The sequence below is a fragment of the Balaenoptera acutorostrata genome, chromosome 19 (assembly GCF_949987535.1).
Source record: "Balaenoptera acutorostrata chromosome 19, mBalAcu1.1, whole genome shotgun sequence".
Taxonomy (NCBI): Eukaryota; Metazoa; Chordata; class Mammalia; order Artiodactyla; family Balaenopteridae; genus Balaenoptera; species Balaenoptera acutorostrata.
This window is the reverse complement of record NC_080082.1, coordinates 13,454,396-13,474,307: the sequence shown is the minus strand read 5'-3', so window position 1 is coordinate 13,474,307 and position 19,912 is coordinate 13,454,396. Positions and strand designations below refer to the sequence as shown.

At 44.2% G+C, this 19,912-nt stretch overlaps 2 protein-coding genes across 10 annotated transcripts in view; one reads left to right on the top strand and one right to left on the bottom strand.

The window, feature by feature from the left end:
• Nucleotides 1-4,966, top strand: part of LOC130705705 (pyruvate dehydrogenase phosphatase regulatory subunit, mitochondrial-like) — a 53,400-nt gene extending 48,434 nt beyond the window's left edge. The window contains exons 2-4 of one of the 2 annotated variants that reach the window (XR_009006050.1): nt 531-723; nt 3,671-3,838; nt 4,855-4,966. Coding sequence is in view for 1 of the 2 variants with exons in the window: in XM_057533879.1 (XP_057389862.1) it covers nt 531-723; nt 3,671-3,788 (311 nt within the window). In the remaining variant the exon portion in view is untranslated. Of the gene's footprint in view, nt 1-530; nt 724-3,670; nt 3,839-4,854 lie in introns of those variants that run through there. The other variant, XM_057533879.1, reaches the window with a different exon arrangement.
• Nucleotides 1,611-19,912, bottom strand: part of LOC102998432 (pyruvate dehydrogenase phosphatase regulatory subunit, mitochondrial) — a 39,904-nt gene continuing 21,602 nt past the window's right edge. For all 8 annotated transcript variants that reach the window (XM_007198264.3, XM_057533875.1, XM_007198263.3 and 5 more), the window contains 9 exons: nt 19,499-19,623; nt 17,478-17,633; nt 17,140-17,273; nt 16,620-16,768; nt 16,031-16,143; nt 14,581-14,675; nt 13,076-13,165; nt 7,609-7,791; nt 1,611-6,518 (listed from right to left, as the gene is read on the bottom strand). In XM_007198264.3, coding sequence (XP_007198326.2) covers nt 6,114-6,518; nt 7,609-7,791; nt 13,076-13,165; nt 14,581-14,675; nt 16,031-16,143; nt 16,620-16,768; nt 17,140-17,273; nt 17,478-17,633; nt 19,499-19,623 — 1,450 coding nt within the window. In that variant the 3' untranslated portion in view covers nt 1,611-6,113. The remainder of the gene's footprint in view (nt 6,519-7,608; nt 7,792-13,075; nt 13,166-14,580; nt 14,676-16,030; nt 16,144-16,619; nt 16,769-17,139; nt 17,274-17,477; nt 17,634-19,498; nt 19,624-19,912) is intronic.

The window sequence follows — 19,912 nt, the reverse complement described above, 5'->3', positions numbered from 1 at the left end:
ATTTCAGGGACATTTCGAACTTTTAAAAGTGGAGAGAATAGTATAAAGAACCCATGTACCCACCAGCCAGCTTCAGTCTGGCTTCATCTGTTGCCACTGTTCCACTGGATTATTCCCTGGTGTTGGCCTTATTTTAAAACAAGCTGAGAATCTGTCTTATGCAGTGAAAGGCAAGGATTTCCTAAGTTGGAATTGCTGCAAATCTCTTTGGGGGCCACTTAAGAGCTCTTTTACTACCACTGATCCCTTTAAGATTTTATTTTGGGGCCACATATAGTATTTGCTTTTCCAGAGCGCCTTTCCTTTCTAAAGAGTATCTTTTTTCTCCGTCTTTATGCCAAGAACTCTGTAGGAATGTCCCATACTTCCCCAAGGCTTCTGCTTCTGATAGATGGCCCAGTTGGCTCATCTTAGAAAACCTCCACAAGACATTTTCTGAAAGGAGAGGGGAAGTAGAAAAGTGTAAGGGGTAGGGAGTTTTGAATCCCCTAAAGCTGAGGACTGTGTTTGGGTCTGTTTTTGTTGCTCAGAGCCCCTGTTGAGTTCCCTGCTGCGTAGGATGCCAGAACTGGAGACTCTGGAGATCATGAAGTTGGTGAATTGCCCCGAGACCTTCACCCCGGACATGAGGTGCATCATGGGCGAGTCCCCTTCAGTGCGGGGCTACTTCGTCCTGGCAGGAATGATCTCTGCTGGCCTTTCGTCTGGTGGAGGAGCTGGAAGGTAAGTCTTTCCCACTCAGGTTCGGCTTGCAGGGCTTCTTCCTTTCTGGAATTACTTCTGGTTCATAGGGTTTGTGATATACCTAATCCAGTATGTTCATAATAAGAGGAAGACACATGTCATGAGAGTTGTCCCCTTGAAAGTACTTGCCATGGGAGGCTCTCCCCGTGTTCCAGACACGTCATTGTACAGAACGTTTTTGGAACTCCTCTTTTGGAGTTAGCCTTGGAGCCAGTGGGATGTTTTTTTGGAACTACTTCAGTCATAACAAATGTTGCTCATTCATGAAACTGGAAGTAGAGCAGGTTTGGACGATAAGATGATGAAATTTTTGTTAGACATGTTAGCCTACCTATGGATTCCCAGATGTGGTGGCTCACAGAACAGTTGGGTAAAGAGGATAGAAGTCCAGTGACTAAATTTCTGGATGGAAGCTAAGTATAGTAAAAGATCACTGGCTGCTTCTCTCTGATGTTTTTCTCTTCCTACTGCTGTAAGCAAAAATACACACACAGCTCGTTTTCCACACAGACATGGGCTCATGTTACGTAACATCTTACAGAAAGCCCCGAATGAACTTTTTGGCCAACCCAATACTTGAGTGATGAGTAAAGTGCCACGTTCTTACTACGAAGTCAAGTGTAAGGCAGCATGTCAAGTCCAGTGACAGTGATAGGGACTTCAGGAGGAGGAATGGGGCTTTTCCCCCACAGCCATGCCCCCCATCGCAAGGAGGGAAGGTATCTTGTTTACCTGTTCTCAAATTCTCTTGTACACTATGGGAACAGGTACAAATGGTTTTATGTACAGTGTTTATTCTTAGTGATGGCAAATACATATATCTGGTTACCACAGATGCAGGACATTTCTCAGGCAGACACGGCAAGAGTAGTGAAAATGTCCGTTTATTCATTTACAAACTTAGTAACATAAAATAAAATTGAAATCTGACTTGATAGAAATACAGTGCACACCATTAATACCACATTCACAGAGGGCAGAAATGCTCTGTCACCCTGTGTGCCTGTCATCACCAGGGCTCGTGAGAAACATCCCATTTAGTAAAGTGCCTCGCACGTCTTCAGGACCACATGCTGATGCTACACATGGGATAGAAAAGGGCTGAGTTGAACTGCATGTTTACAAATGCAAAGAACGAGTTGTAGCCTTTACAGTAATTACAATGGCATTTTCTTAACATCCCAAGAGTTGACCAGAGAGTAAAGTGTTAGCTGTGCTGCTGGAAGACCCTTCACTGAAATGAGCTGCAGAAGCTTTTGACCCTACACCCATCTGTTGAAGGTACTTTTTTTCGTCTCCACCCACCATGTGACACTCTGGAGTGTAAGGCACTAGAACCTGGCTTGGAGGAAAGAGGTGCCCCAAGCTCCAGTTCTTGGTGTGCAAAGGAAATCCTGGCATAGATCCATTGAAACAGATGCTATAATTATCCTCTCCACTTCTTACAATTTCTGTCCTTGAGAGACAGAAAAATGAGAAGGCAGAAAGTCTGCAAAGGATGAAAGTAGGTGTATCTAAATATCATGAGAAAAATGGCCCATGAAGAAATGTGTAATTCCCCAAGGGTTCTGCTCATTGAAGTCACGAATCATACACAAGGAACAACTCTGGTGTTTAATGGATAAAAGAGAAGGCAAAGACGTACAAAAATACTCAGTCCTCTTGAAAAATAGTGTATTTGTCATGGTTAAGGGACTGCAGATGCCAGCCCCGTGATGACAATGAAGGAGCCTTACAACTAACGGAGCACCTTAAAGTGGAGGGCGGTGGCGGTGGGTGTGGGGAGCGGCTCTGACGCGTGGCTCCCGAGCTCCCTCACGACTCACTGCAGGACGCGGCTACTGCCTATTATTTCATCTACCATCTCTTCCACTCAACTGTGCTGCTCCTGAGTCCATGTGCCTGCACATGACATGTGCCAGATGAAAATTCCTTACTCGTGAGAAACTTTTCCCTACCTCCTGTTGATAAAATGCTGCTTATATCAAAGTTTGTGAGGGATTGGGGGGGGGGTGTGTGCAGAAAGAAAATGAACACAGTAGGTTATACTTACACTTCAGGATTGAGCACTGTTGACCAAATCTCTATCTTAGATACCAAAGATACTTAGATCCTTGCTGCCTACACTGGCCAAGCGGCAACAAAGATATAAAAAGGAACTTGTAGCTAATGCCTGGAAGCCAGCCAGTGCAGTTGTTTTACAGAGGCAGAAATCAAGGCAGAGGGGTCATCTCTCCAGTGAAGCAAAATCACTTTAGGAAGCTCCTATCATTCCTGCCACATACATGGTGGCAGTGGGGAGGGGTTAACATCGCAAATGCATGCAAAAGGCAGGAGAAAGGAGAAAGCTGAAGAGTTATTTTTCATGTTGAGTTACTTTCTTGGAAACAACAGCCTAGGAAAGAAGAGATATGGCTAAAACTCTTGGTCTGTACAAGGAGGTAGAATCCAGGGCCAGCACACCTCCTGATGAGAATCAAACAAGTGACTTGGTTGCTACTCCTGCAGAAAGGGGAACTTTGGGGCCAAAGTGAGACTGGGGTTAATCACTGGGCTAAATGGCATCTCTTGGATTTGGGGGTACAGGGACTCCTCAGAAAAGCACTAGAACGTAGTGGGAACTGTTCAGTTTTCTCTCCTGGAGCATGTCCTGCCCATGCAGTGCTATGTGACCAAAACACAAGTTAAAGGACATCAAATTGTGGTATCCAAGCAGGTAGGTCTTGTCCGTCCCTTTTTGCTCTAAAAACTTTCTGAATTAGAGCTTTTATCACAGACAAGAAATCTTCAATGTCAGTCTCATGACCATGGGATTTACATGTGGCACAAGTAACTAGGGGCTTACCTCAAGAGAGGAGAGGGCTCACAGGAGACTTGCAACCTTGATTCTCCATCTGTTTGAAGCCAACACACTTTGTGTTTCTAGGTTCAAAATGATTCTTCGATTGCATATGCTGAGAAGATTGTGGAGCCCCTCTCCCAATACAGCAGAAGTGGTGATAACAGATCATTTCAGAGAGAAGAAAAAAGTACCAACCACCTAAAACAAGAGTCCAGCTACTCCTTGAACAATCCCTCCAATCTCCAGGGAGAGGTGAGTTGTCACAGAAAGCAAACACATTTGATCCCAGTGCCCAAGTTGGGGATGACACAGAAATGAAGATGTTTTGATTATCAACTATGCTTGAGGCAGGAAAGAGTCACCCGCTTCTGTTTAGGACCAAATAGAGAAACCTACCAGATTCATATTGCCTATATTTGAATGAACCAAAGGAGACTTGAAGGATGAATTGTAAAGTGCTGGAAGATAAATATGTAAGTTTCAGGGCACTCAATAAACAAGTGATTCCCCCCAGAATCTTAACATCTTGTCAGAGTCTTAGAGTCTTAGAAGTGTGACCCCTACTTATGGACAAGATGTAATTTATGCGTAAATCTAGATTTTCTTTTGGATTCAATCCCAAATAACTTTCCATTTATGAAGACGACTTTGCAGTGGTGTGAGCATGGGATACCTTTAAGTTCTACACCTGTTTCCATCTTCTGGGGTCAGTCGGCTCCCTGCTGGTAACACATGCATTGTCCGGTGCCAGTTTCCTACTCTCCCAAGTTTCACAGCTGCTGTTCACTGCTCTCCAGCTGGGCAGCACCTCTCCTCTTTGCCTAGAAGCAGCATCTCTCAGCTAGTTAAATTCACATTTGCACCAAAATACCAAGGCCCCCCGACAGAATTCTAATCACATACTCCCTCATTAAATCAATGAAGACCTCATAAGAAGATGGACACTAAAGTCAGTGATCAAGTGGGTAAACAGAAATCCCAGAGAAATGCCAGAGCAGGCAGACACCTGAGAATTGTAAGCTGCTCTAATAAAATGAAAGGATTGTCTCTAATATACTTATAGACCTATCAGAACTAATGCATCCAAGATACCAAGATAACAAAGGCTATGGTTAATTAAAATCTCTAGCAGCCATTTGTTTGCAAGGGGAAATTAAGTGTGGGGATGGATACCACAGTCTGTGCGATCCAAGTTCCACCCTTAGAAAACAGAGACACTGCTTAAAAGTGTGCAGGGCGCTCTTACCCCAAGTCACCTTCTATTCCAGAAGATGTGGAGAGATGTCTGGAAAGAGAAGACGGAAAGCAGACCTTGGACTCAGGTAACATATGCTCTCCACACTGGGAACTCTCAAGGGACCCAAGTGGGTCATCTCTGTGTGGATCTGTGTCTTTTGTGCGGGGGAAGCAACCCTGGGGTCCCCGTAGCTCTCTTCAACTCAGCGTGGCCACAAGGTTTAGTTACTCAGCCAGGATGCTTGTCCTGCCTCCCCCGCCCTCTTCTAAGGGAGAGAGCGTGCACTGAGCCAGTGGGCCTCCTGTGGAAGGGACACATGAGGCTGAACTGAAAGTCACATGCGCTTGGAGAAGAGGAACATCAAGGTGGGGTGACTGAACTGTGAATAGCTGAGAGAAAAGCAGCACTGTTTCATAGAAAACTCAGCATCGCTGGAGCTTAGTTTGAGGTCAGACCCTTTCAGCTAGGAAAAGCAACACTAAAGGCAACATGGTCTTTCCCTTCAAACACTGTGGCTTATTTGTTTAGTCGGCTAAATAAACCACAACCCCCCTCATTATACAGATTAGCAAGAGATGAAGAAAATTATAGGCAGGTGGCCCTAGCCCAACAGTCTGATAACTGGGTCAGTAGCACGGCCCAGGATGGTTAACTACTTATCTGTGCTAAACCCCAGGTAACGCCCACATGATGCCTCTCATCAGCGAGGTAGATGGTCATCCTCCTGCTAGAGGTATCAGGGTGCCGACCCACAGCACAAAGGAACGGGAGAAGGACCTACCTGGCTAAAAGGCGTAAGCTCTTCCACACGGCTGTATCACACAGACAGACAGCAGCTAGCCAGAATTCGCAGGTTACTCCGAGAAAACTTAGCCCCACGGAGATGGACTCTTACCCTGAGGCCTGCACACCACAAGCCTCCCTTGCTTCAAGACACAGCATTTGAAGTCAGGCTGTCACTGTAACCCACTTCCACAAGTGGAGTCTACCTCTGTCCTGCCTTCCTGTCCCCACAGGAACCTGAGATGGGTGGAGGGATGACCAGCCCAGAGTGAGTATCAGGAGATGGGAAACTGCAGGAGGGAGGAGAAGATGGAGGGACAAGAGAGGGTGCAAAGGAAAAGTTTTAAACGCTTAAAATTATATCAGGGAGATAAGAGGTGGGAGGCAAAGGTTAAATCAAGAAGAGGGATGGGATCAGGAGGAGGAGGAAAGCTCCTAAGATGACTAGAAGGTGGGAAGGTGGTGAGACTGCCTGGCATTACTTCCCGTGCGTGAGACTGCCTGGCATTACTTCCCGTGCAAGTCACTTAGCTCCACGTCATCCTTTCGGCGCTTATGGGTGAAGAGGGAGGTGACCGGGTAGAGCTTGGCCTTGGCCTGGAACCGCTGTCCTGCGATGTCAATCTCATATTCTCCCCGGTTGATGAAATCTGCTGTCACCACCTGCTCTTCTCCAGTGTCCTCGGAAAAATTGTGCACAAACCCCAGGCACACGTGGCGCTCCAGGGTGTAACCATATGCGCTGCTGGTGGTCTTGCCCACGTACTGCCCGTTTCGGTAAATGGGCTCCCCCCACCAAGGCCAGAGGTCCAGGTCCGTGTCGTGGTCGTCCAGGATGAACATAGTGAGGCGTTTGTACACCCCATTCTGCTTCTGCTGCAGCAGGGCATCTCGCCCAATGAAATCCATCCCCTAGGAAAGAGGCAGCACAGAGACAGCGTCACCACTCGGGACCCAGTGTCGCTGCAGTGGGCCGCCCACTCCCCACCACACCCCTGCAAGCTCTGGAGAAAGTGTGCTTCCCCCATGTGGAAAACTGCATTCCCAGTATGAAAGACACCTGCAGAGAATTCTTGTAACAACACAGGTACATATCGCTCTCTTTTCTATTTTATAAACACATTTCAATCACAAGACCACACAGAACAAAAATAGGAAGAAAAATCAACACTTGAAAATGCCAGCTAGAATTATTTTAGAAAAACAATGTTTTTATATAATCTCAACCAGAAATCCATGCATATATATCTGTATTCAATGCATAAATATTTACATATGCATATGTCCAAAAAAGAGCAGGATAAAATAAACTCTTAACAATGCGTGTCGCTGAAAAAAAAGCGATTTTTTATTCTTTATGTTTTTTCCCTATTTTCCAAATCGAGTATTCTTTACTTTCATATCAGAGAAAAATAGTTACCTAATTGCTCAAAAAGAACACCAGAGATCTACTATACTGATAGGGAATGACTGCTAAGATATTTTAAGTGAAAAGGGCAAGGTGCGATATACCAAGTATATAGTATCCAACCACCAAGGTTAAGAAAGTGGTGAGGGGAAACTACTCGTCTGTTTGCACTGCACGGAAGCTCTCTACAAGGAGAGGCAGGACACTGCTGCTTCTGGTCAAGCTGGCAGTGGGATTGGGTGGGCTCAGAGGTGGGAAAGAGACTTTTCATCCTCTTGAATGGTGATGATGAAAAAATTAGGCAGTTGAATGTAAAGTGACTCGTTTGTACATATATATTCATGGCATATTAATGAATTACCACAATCAACTCAGAAAAACTGCCCAGAAAGCACTCAGTCTAAAAGAGAGCAAAGTGCCCCAAACAAGTGTTGTCTATTTATGATGTTTCCATATTAAGCGTTTTATCCCATAGATACATTTTGAGGTCTCAACACCTATACACTTTTCCTCCCACCTCAGCTCTTCCTGTTCTCATGCAGGCTCCCTGCTCAGGAAGCTGAGGGCAGAGTGGAGTGCGCACAGGTACAGTACCTTGTCTAACTTCACCCGAGACTCTCGTCCACATTCCAGGGGTGTGGTGAGGGTGTTTAAATCCTGACCCCAGAAGGCAAAAAACTTTTCAACTCGGAGACTACGAAGAGCATAATACCCAGCATTCCGGATTCCATATTTCTGTCCAACACTCATCACTTCGTTGTATACGTGCAGGGCGTACTAGAGGGAGAGACAAAAGGTCAGTAACCAGCAGACCTTCAGAATTAAAACACTGAATCTGTCTGGCAGTGCCTGATGGCTGACACTGTTACCTGGACAAGGGAGAAGGTTGTCTACAATCCTCAGGAACCAAAGTGCTGCAGCCCAGGCTTAAGCTCCACGAAAGCAGCACCCTTATCTTTTTACTTCTCTAAAATGTCTAGGATCTCAGTGTATAGCACTTATTAAATAATAACTCACAGAAGCTCTCAGTAAACGACCAGTCTCGTAACTGCCTCTCCAACAGCCATGCACCCTCCACTGGCTTTGTTCTCTTGCCCCAGTTCCCTGAACTTGGTCCTTCTGTTATGCACTGGCCTATGCTGTGAAACTGGTGTTACACATAACTCTAGACGTGCATGCATAGCTCTGATCTGTCACACAGATTATGGCATATCTTAAGAGACCTAGAGTGAGTCACAGAGGACCCTGAAAATCAGAGCTCTCCTACCCGTATCCCACAATATCCCGTCTCTATGTTGTTTTTGTTCTTGGTTCCAGACACGTTTAAGTATCACATAACTTAAATGAACAAAAGTTTTCCAAATTGAAAGCAAATACTCAATCTAAACATACTCTATTAAGTCTAAAGCCCAACAACAAACTACACTGTTTACTTTAAAAGCACAACATGATGACTAGGTGACACTGCTGTATGATACGTATGAAAATTAAGAGTCAATCCTGAGAGTTCTCATTACAAGGAAAAAATAATTTTTTTTTCTTTTTATTGTGTCTATATGAGATGATGGATGCTAGTAACTAAACTTATTGTGGTGATCATTTCACAGTCTATGTAAGTCAATCCATTATCCTGTCCACCTTAATCTTATACAATGATGTATGTAAATTATATCTCAATAAAACTGGGGGGGAGGGCTTCCCTAGTGGTGCAGTGGTTGAGAATCTGCCTGCCAATGCAGGGGACACGGGTTTGAGCCCTGGTCTGGGAAGATCCCACATGCCGCAGAGCAACTGGGCCCGTGAGCCACAATTACTGAGCCTGCGCGTCTGGAGCCTGTGCTCCGCAACAAGAGAGGCCGCAATAGTGAGAGGCCCGCGCACCGTGATGAAGAGTGGCCCCCGCTTGCCGCAACTAGAGAAAGCCCTCGCACAGAAACGAAGACCCAACACAGCCATAAATAAATAAATAAATAAATAAAAGTAACCAATGCCAAAGCTTATTAAAAAAAGAAAAAAAAATTGGGGGTAAAAAGACAAAAACAAAAATCTGCTTCATTGGTATCACAATTCTTTATCCTGGCAATGTATGTTGCTCTATAAACTGCACTACTGCAGCCGAACAGGCATTTACTAAACAGACCACTGTGATCAAGACAACTTTAGATGTGGAAAAGGGAGTCTGAGCTATTGGGTACAACACAGCCTGTGGTATGTGTGTAAGTGAAACACTGCAAATAGCAAAGGTGGGTGGAGGAGACCAATGGAGACTGGCTGGGAAACGAGAGTAGGAATAAGCTGTATCTCAGGCAGGTTCAGTGTCTCAAGCTGAATGCTCCATACTTGAATTAAAAAGACAAAGGAGGAAAGATTTAAAGCAGGTGAGTAGTCTTGGGCTAGAGAAGAGCAAAGCGAAAAGTGGATCCCCACTACTTACTCATTTTCTCACTAGATGCCAGGGATTGAGTGTGAACAAACCAATCGGCTATCTGCCATCATGCTTTGGAAGGCAGCTCCTCAGAGACAAGTATAAGCTTCTTGAGGACAAAAGCCAGCTTGAAAAGAACCCAAGCAGTGCACAAATTACCTCTTGGACTCACAGAAAACCATAAAAATGGGACCAGCCCAGGAAAATTGGGTAGAAAACAGGGCTTCTCCCTCCTGATGGGCTTGGCTGATTAATGACCCAGGAGCAGGTGGTGACACCTGAATGACCACATGGCACTTCAGTACAGGCAAAACATATCAGCTACATGCATATCAAGTCTTCTCGAATCATGAATAATCCCTTCACCTTGATATTGTTATAATACTTCTGAGTGTGGAAAAGCAGGTAAAATTTCATGGGCTGGTAAATCCGTGCTTCATTTAATAATTAAAAGGAAACCTAACACCACGAGTAGTATGACTAATGTCAAAACATGATGAGGCTGAAGATCACTGCTACTTGTCACAACTGGACAAGGCAAAGAAAATGCAGGAATAAAAATTGTTAAGAAACAAGAACTATTATTGTTTGTGTATGGTAAGACTGAACCCTGGAAATTCCAGAGAATCAACTAAAAAACAGCTATAAACAGTAAAATAGTTTAGGAGGGAAACAGGTTAAAGCATTAATATACAGGGAAAAAAGCTTTCATAAATCAGAAGACACCGGAATACCATTCACAACAGCAACACCACCAAAATATTATTCATATAAATTTAAGAAATGTATACCATCTACATGAAGAAAACTTCAAAATACCTCTGAAGGTCACCAAAAAAATAAAAACCCGCATTAAAAAAGGTATATTTTGATTGTAAGATTCAACACATATAAAAGAATGTCAATTCTTCCTAATTTACAAACATAACACAATCCAAAAACTCAGGGTGTTTTTAACTAGATGATTATAAAAGTTTATAAGGAAAAATAAGGAAACAGGAATTATTCTTTTCCAGAGTTTTCCAAGCTATGAGGGAGGATAAGCATTACCAAGTATTAAAATATACAATAATGACTCAGTAATTAACACAATGTGATACTGGATACACAAATAGAAGTCCAGAAATAAATCTATATATATATAGAAACTTAGTATGTGATAAAGGTAGAATCTCACATCAACTGGTCATCCATGTTAGAAAAAGTAGTTTGATCCATAGCTCATAAAGTGTACCAAGAGAGTGCAAAAGGTTGGAGCATTTAAATATGAAAAAACAAACCACACAAACCCATAAATAGCAACAACACAAACTATAAAAGCACCAGAAGTGGAAAAATTTTTTAACTCTGGAGTGGGGAAGCCCCTTCTATGTATTAAGCTCTAGAAGCCACAAAAGATTCATCAATTCACCTACAAAAAAAATTTTTTGCAACATACGAAACATTTCCATGATAAAAAGTAAAATTTAGAAAACCCTTCTGGGACTTCCCTGGTGGCAGAGTGGTTAAGAATTCACCTGCCAGGGGACACGGGTTCCATACCTGGTCTGGGAAGATCCCACATGCCACAGAGCAACTAGGACCGTGTGCCACAACTACTGAGCCTGCGCTCTAGAGCCCGTGAGCCACAACTAGTGAGCCCACATGCCACAACTACTGAAGCCTACGCGCCTAGAGCCCACGCTCCGCAACAAGAGAAGCCACCGTAATGAGAAGCCCACGCACCGCAATGAAGAGTAGCCCCCGCTTGCCACAACTAGAGAAAGCCTGCGCCCAGCAACAAAGACCCAATGCAGCCAAAAAAAAAAAAAAAAAAGTATAAAAAAACCCTTCTATGTGGCAAAAAAACAAATCAAGACAAATGACAAACTGGAAAAAAAATTTACAACTTAATAGTAAGGACTGGCTGGCTGATTCAGAGAATGCCTAGAAATTGGGGGAAAAGACCAATAATTCAATACAAAAATGGACAAAAGATACTGCCAGAACATTCATTCATGCAACATTTATTAAGCGTTTACTATGTGCCAAGTATTTCTCTAACTGCTGGGGATACAGAAGTTAAACAAATATCCCTGCCTTTAGCAAACCTACATTTAAACAGGGGTAATGTGATGAACAAGATAAAGAAAATATATATTCTATGAGACAGTGGTAAGGCACTCTTGAGAAAAATAAAACAGGGAAGGAGGCTAGGGAGGAGGGGGCCAGAGGCTGCAACTTTAAATAAGGTCTCTTCAAGAAGGTGAGGTGGGACTTCCCTGGTGGTGCAGTGGTTAAGAATCCGCCTGCCAATGCAGGGGACACAGGTTTGAGCCCTGGTCCAGGAAATCCCACATGCCGTGGAGCAACTAAGCCCGTGCGCCACAACTACTAAGCCTGCACTCTAGAGCCCGTGAGCCACAACTGCTGAGCCCCCGTGCCACAACTACTGAAGCCTGCACGCCTAAAGCCCGTGCTCTGCAACAAGAGAAGCCACCACAATGAGAAGCCCGCACACCGCAACGAAGAGTAGCCCCCGCTTGCCACAACTAGAGAAAGCCCGTGCAGGCAGCAACGAAGACCCAACGCAGCCAAAAATAAACTTAAAAAAAAACAAAAACAAAAGGTGAGGTGTGGGGACCTCCCTGGTGGTCCAGTGGTTAAGACTCCGTGCTTCCACTGCAGGGGACGTGGGTTCAATCCCTGGCTGGGGAACTAGGATCCCACAGGCCGTGCGGCATGGCCAAAAAAAATTTTTTTTTAATTAAAAAAAAAAAAAGGTGAGGTGTGAATAAGACCTGAAGCAGGTGTGGCTGTGAGCTTGGGAGGCTCTACGGGGGGAGGGATACACCAAGGAAAGGGGATGGGCAAGTGGAAAGGCCCTGAGGCAGAAGCATGTCCAGCAAGGAGTGAGAGGCAAGAAGACAGGGTGAGATCAGGAGCAGCAGTGTGGAGAAGGGTCGGCAGAGCTGTGTGGGCCCTGCAGATGGGCTTTTACTCAGAGCGAGATGGGTTTTGAAAAGTAGCTTGATCTCCTGCATGAAACTGCACCCATCAGCCCGAAGTCTGACAACTCTGTGTGCTGGTACAAGCAATAAAGAAAAAGACACTCTTGTACACTGCAGAATTTTTTATAACAGCAAAGGACTAGAAACCCTATAAATGTCTATTAGTACCAAACTGGTTAAATAAATTACGATTCAACTATATAATGGCATACTATATCATTTTCATTAAAAAACAAAGAAAAAAAGAAAAAGGAAGCTCTTTTTAGGTACTGGCAGGGAAAAATCTCTAAATTGCTAAGTAAAAAAAATCAAGATGAAGAACAGCAGTAAGCCTCCATTTGTGTTTCTAAAAAAGAGGGTTATGAATACATCTTTGAACTTGCTTCCATATGCACAAAAATCTCTGACATGATATAAACTAACAATTATATCACTGGTGGTGGTTGGTGGGAACTAGTCAGGTGGCACTGAATACTTTTTAGAGGTTTTTATTTTTAGACCATGTAAATATATTACCTACACAAAAAAAGTACGTAACTTAGCTAAAAACGTTAAAATCTCTTTAACGCAGCCTACCTCAGTGACCAAGGCCCGGTCGGACATGGCGCTCTAACCCTGCCAGCACCCATCCTCTCGTGGTTCTCACCTCTATAGGAATATAAAGCATGAATCCTGGCTCTCCTGTGTGTGTCATGCTCATCACCCGGATCCCATTTGCGTAGCCCACACTCATCTCCTGTGGAAACAAAGGGAGAAGGTCATCGTGGAAACTCGTTAGGGGAAGTGGGCCCCTCCATGTTTGTTAGAGGAATGAATGCCTGAGGCAACCCCTCTCATTAGCTCTGTACCCTGTGTTGGACCCTAATGAAGATACATGTGAATAAAAATTTCTTCCTCAGGACAGTCTGTTTCCAGGCATTGGGGTCATTAGGAACAGAGCACAGCCTTTCCAATGCCTCTTCTCATGAACAGCCCCAGTTCAGGAGTGCCAGCCAAGCTACTGGAGGGAAGTGGAGGCAAAGTCTTTGACAAGCATGAAATACTTCTTTTTACAAGGTCGTGCTAAAGATTTGTTTTAGTCAGAGACGCCGGGAGCGATGAAGACCAGGCAAATGTGTTCTCTGGCGGACCTGGCAGACAAGTCCTGGGTACCTGCCCCACAGAAGATGATGCCGAATGACCAAAGAACACCGTTCACCTGCTACCCTGGGGGAAGAGACTGGGCTTCTCATGTTCAAAACATGTTTCCAGCAGCTCAGTTGCCCAAAAGGGGCCCCTGACTCAATCACCGTTCCTGCAATGGGAAGTGGTAAGCCCCAGACGGCCCTAAAGCAGACTGTTTCCACGAGGAGCAGGCATAGTGCAGTACACCGTAGGCGCACGCATGTGGGTTACTTCTTCAAGGAGCAAAGAATGTACTGTGACAGGGTCTGCTGCCAGCTAACAGAGTTTCCTGTTGCTTTAACTGTGCCATGGAGAAAAAGGAGAGCTGTAAAATCACTTAAGAGGTGGATCCTAACTTCGGTTTGCACTTCAAAGAGCATCCCGTCAGTCACTGTCCCGAAGCTGCCTGTTACAGGCTGCCAAAACATGTCTGTCTGGACCTCTCCAATCAGCCACTTCCCACAGAGTGTGCTCAGTTATCATTCCTTTTATTCAGTTACAATTTGTTTCACTCAGCTCTAGTTGCCAAGTATAAGAAAGAAAATTTATAAGAAAGAAAGAAAATTAAGTTGTTTAGGGATTCACCTAAACCATTTCTTACCTGAAGGTGCCACATACACAGAAGTTACTTTGTGTTTGGAAAAGAGGAAGCACTGCATGGGGAGAAGGGACCTGACCTCGACTGGCATTTTTTGGCATCCGCGTCATAATACTATAACTTAAAAATTTAATCCACCTCTACAGAAATCAATAAATATATAGAACTGATATTCAGAGAAATTAGGTCTTCAAAGATATCAATGTGTATTAAACAAGAAGAACATGAAGATTGAAAAATAAAGAAATGGATTTACTCATTCTGTTTGCTTAATAAAAGTCAGAACACGCTTTGTGGGTATTAACACCATAGTGAAAACATGTAATTGCCATCTCTATAAAAGAAATATTCCCTGCTTATTTAAAAACTAGAACTTTACTAGTACCCACCTTGCAAAACAGACTTGGGAAATGGTCTGGAGTCATAGGAGCATAGGACAACTCAGACAGCACATCCACAGCTCGAGGACCAATCAGATTGAGGGCTAAACGGAAAAGAACAAGAGATGTCTGGCCGCTCCAGGTGAACAGCTGAACCAATGGGAAAGGTCTGTTCTGGACTTGCTCACCTATGGCCAGGTCTGGGTGGCAAGACCATGAAAATGTCCGTTTGCTTAGGCAATCCTAGGGTGGACCTTGATTCTGGCAAATACACTTCTCCTGACAGGGCTGCTAAATGCTGCTACTGACTCCTGGCATCTGACAGCCTGGCTAGTGTGTTGCCTCTTCCTGGGTACAAAGGAAGACAAAACTCCACAGCCTCCTTTGCAACTTGATTGGGATCATGAGGCCAGGGGATAGGAGCCCACTCCCGGGGCTGGCCAAAAACCCCCTGCACAATTCCTGTTCCCGGGAATTCCCTGATAGTCCAGTGGCTAAGACTCCATGCTCCCAATGCAGGGGGCCCGGGTTCGATCCCTGGTCAGAGAACTAGATCCCATATGCCGCCAACTAAAGATCCCGTGTGCCGCGATGAAAATCCTGCATGCCTCAACTAAGACCTGGCACGTCCAAATAAATAAATTAATATTTAAAAACAAGACAAAACAAAAACAATTCCCATTCCCCTCCTCTTCCCAATGTGGCTACATGATGGAAAAAGTCCCAAACCCAAATCAGTACCAGGAGAGCCCTGAGGAGAGCTGCCCACCCAGCCTGGATTGTGTCATGTTGACGACAGCACCTAAGCTAATTACACATCAAATACCCTTAAATGGACTAGAAAATAGGCTTGCTTCAATAAGCTTCTATAGTTTTCTAATCTGGTAGCAAGAAGGTAATCATAGTTGCTACCACGATGAACTGAGGATGAGGGCCTGGTGGAGGCGAGGGGCAGGGGTCCATTGAGGGTAGGGAGGGGTTAAAGCTGGAATCGGGTGGCAGAAGAGGAGGGGTTGCTCCCTGAGAAGACTGCTGAGGAAGAGATAATATGGAAATTAAGTTATCTATCCTTAAAAAGTATTTACTCATTAAAGGAAAAAGAAACTAAGGGGAAATTTTGAAGAAAATAATACTTAGGTAATAAATATAAAAATATTTTAATAATGAGTCACTCATTCATTCAACAAATATTTGCACTCTGTTATGCTGGCTGTAGGGGATACAGCAGTAAACAAAACACAAAGAAACTGAAGCACTAACTCATTCACACTTCACTTATAAAAACATGGGGAAGCATTAGAGATCAATTTTCTGTGACCAGGAGCCTCTTCCAAGATTCTAATTCTGACACTCATTTTTGAATATCAGATATAGAGAAGGCAAATGGAGAAGACAGATCTGGATCAACTTCCATCAGCTGGCTTTTCCTCGCTCAGCTGACTGCAGAGGGCCCCCTTACCAGTGTATTTCCAGGTGACGTCCTCCAGAATCAGGTTGCTGTCTTCTGGCATGTATTTCTTAAGCCAGGCCCAACAGTGGACCTGCTGGTCGGTTGGAGAAATCATGAAGAAACTGAAAGTGAGACCCAAAAGTAATCAAAACCAGGCAGTAGGAAAATGATCAGGAAGCAGTAAGTTCTCAGCTAGTTTCAAAGCAACGAACAGAATACTGGTGAATGATCTCTTAGCTTTTAGGGAAGGCCAACAGCACATACTTCTAGGATATACCACATAATGACAAAACAGAAGATTCTGGCTTTCTGCTAGTGCCAAGAAATTATACAGACCTATTAACATAAGATAAGGCATTTTTCCTCAGTAGAGTTACTAATTTTTCCACACCAAGTTTTACATAATCTGGTGGTTTTTTTTTTTTTTTTCCCTCCTGGTGATTTTTTGTGTGTGTGTGCTGGGCTGCTAATGAACTGGCCCTGACTTAATGAAATGTTTTTTGTCCTCAGTGTTATTACAGCTTCCTGGAGAGGTGAGCGGAGGGCTCAGCTCCGCCACAGCCATTAGGCGGAGGGAGCAGAGCGGCAGCCGGCTCACCTGCGCTTGCTCAGCCGTGCTATGCTGCAGTCATTTTCGTACCCTCCACCCTCGTTGAGCATGCCGGTATGCACGATGTGGCCCACGGGCACGTCAAGGTCATTGGAGAAGAGGTATTGCAGAATTTCTAACGCCTGATCCCCGGTGGACTGCAGGGTTAGGGAACGAAGCAGAGAGAACAAACGTGAGAACCTCTGGCCGGTAGTGAGGCCTGACAAGCAAAGTCACTTGCGGAGAAAATTCAATTAGCCGGTACTCGTACAACGGTATTTGCAGATTTGCTCCACTGCAATGAGCTCCAGAGAAAGCTAGCTATTGATTCTAGTGTCAAATGAGCCTCTGCAAGCAGATAAAGAACCAGAAACAAAGAGCTAAAAATTCCAGAAAATGTTATAATACAGGTGAAACACTAAAATATATCAGAGTTCTTAGTCTGTTTTGAAGTGACAGATGAAAAACAAGAGGCATTCAATAAATATGCAAGTTTCCAAATCTGTTCTTTTGGTTCCCAAATACTTACTGTTATTTCAAACTTTGTGAAGGAGGACATGTCAATGACACACACGGCCTCCTTACAGCACTTGACTTCGGACTCCACAATCTCAAACCAGTCCGGCTTGTAAAAAGTCTTGCTCTGCTCCAAGGCCAAGAGGTCTACAGAACAGAGAAAACCAAAGGAAGACAGAAAAGGAGAGGACTTGTACTGGTGAGTCTCCTTGATAGCTTAGTAGAGTATAATAGGTTTTTATTATTTATTCTCCTCAGAAGACAAACTAGCTATACACATTCAAAAACAAGGTTTATTATTCTTAAGACTAAAAAAACCCAAAAAACAAAAATGAGAATGTGCCTTCTTACCCTTGTCTGGTGGCACAAAGTATTTTGGCCTCTCAAATCCATGTTTCTCCATCCACCTGGCTCCTTGTGCATCCAGCCGGTCATACAGAGGAGATGTGCGTAACTGCCTTCCTGTCTGGAAGTCCCAACGGGGAACCTTCAGATCATACAGCAGAGCTAGGAGAGAGAAGAGCAGTCTATGAAAGCCCAAGGCACAGAGCTGAGCACCAATATCCATGGGCCTCTGGAGTTGTTCCTATTCAAAAAAGCATGCTTTCAGGCTGCTGTAGCCTAATTTGCCAAACAGTACCCAGTGTGACAGGAATGTTCCAGAAGAAAGGATCACATTGCAAGAGCTGGTATCGCCCCTCCATAGACTTATATAGCTGTGAGTCACATAACAACTGTAGATCTTTGTTTATAATTACTGTTCCAAATTAGTAGGTAGAAACAATGGGAGAAAGGTCAGAGTTCTAAACCTTGTTAAGCTCCCAGCAGAGATGAAGGTTACGTCTACACGGACACAGGTGGCTACAAAGTGTGAAAAAATGGCACCTGATTCTTTCCAGTGACTGTGTTGTTGGACTCTCAGACCTGTTACACACTTTTCCTAATATTTAGCCATTTCTGAAGCAAAAGGGCACACAGCATACCTTGATTTGGTGGCTCTGAAATCTGACAGGTTGCAAAGTATTGTCCCAGTGACATTATTTACATAACAAAGGGAGGGTCAGAATTCATTTCTCCTAATGTCCAATCTGCAACAGTAATAAGTAAAATATCCAGAAAGAGTGTGATCTCTAGTCTCTTGCAGAGAGAAGACCGGACTTCACACCAGGCCAAACAAGAGGTACATCAGCGTGGGGGGAGACTGGGAGATGACAGAGAAGGAAACCAAGCTGGCGTCCTTATACTGTGACAATCTCCTCTGGGCTTTAGGTTCTACTTTTCCTTTCCCCATTTTCTATCATGCCTGCAACTTCCATCTCATGAGAATCAGAGAAGGCCACCAAAAGTACTGTATCATCAAGAAGAAGCTCCAGCTCATTAACGATTTGCACAGCTTCCAAAGTAACGATGGATGTAGAAACCTAGACTCTTAACAGTTCAACACTGTAACCAAAACATTCACTAAACAACCTTAGCAGTTACACATACTGCTTCCAGGTCCTTTAACTCCCATGGATGTGAATTCTCTGCCACAGGCCAAAAGTGAGCACACAGGTGTGAAAGGTCACCCAAAGGCCTCATTGCTAATGGAACCTCCAGCTACTAAACCAGCAGTCCATCCTTAACCAACAATGCTGGTCACAACCAATGCAGAATCGTAGTCCTGAGGATAACTATTCCCCAAATAGGTATATTTTGGCAAGTCTGGAAATAGTTCCTCGGTATAGAAAAATGAAATTACAATCTGATTTGGTTCAATTCCTGATTCAAAAGCTATCTCTAAAGAGCTCACTGGAAAATAAAGCCACGACAAAGTAGTAACAAGTTAAAAGCGTCCAATCCTTCAAAGTCAGAGAGAAGCAAAAACAAGGAGAAAGAGCAGGAATGTATGTTTGGTATTTACATGAGAAATGGTTTCCTAACTTGCTAACATAGGATGGGTTAATGACGAGAGTCACTCAAAGGAGCCTGAAGCTTTGAGACTAACTTGGCAAATTCTCTGCCTTGGAAAGCAAACCATGATCTCAAAGACCAAGTGGGGAGTGAGAGCATTCATTCTGACACAGCAAAGTGGAAAGGAGGCAATGCTGGGAATGTTCAAGAAGCTGCTGCCAGGAGTCTGACAGGAATCACCACCTGCACGTCCTAGTCCACTTTCCTGGTCCCGGAGGTAAGAAAGATACAACACACTAAAGAAAATGTTCCATCAATGTCACGTGGGCATAATGCCCCCAACACAGGCCTGAAACAGCCAAACTCAGAAGCCCAACTCAAAGCAATTACTAAAGAACCAAGGAAGAATCTGCCCCTCTGGATGACAGAACCAGTCAGATGCCTGCAACGATGGGCAACGGGGATAAAGCTTCACTTACGCATGACTTCCATGACACGGTGGCGCAGGAAGGTCCGGCTGCTCTGGAGGGCTCCAAAACGCTTCAGGTCCAGTTCCCAGACACTTTCTGAGGGATAGCCGTGCACCATCCACTCAGCGAGGTACCTGTGTAGATGGGGGAAGTTGCTGGGCCTCTCAGCACCGTGATACTCTCAGCGCTGTACTGGGAATCAAGCTCCAACAGAATCGCAAGACTCTATCTTGTCAAGAGTGGTTGAGCAATTCTGGGCAATTTCCTTAACTTCTAGAAGAAACAAATTATATCCATCTACTGCTCTCACAAGACCACTATGAGGATATGAGCTCTAATGATAAGATTCCCTAGAAAGTATAGAGATAAGCCACAACTATGAAGAAATAAGACTAAAATATACATACAAATGTACTCTATACA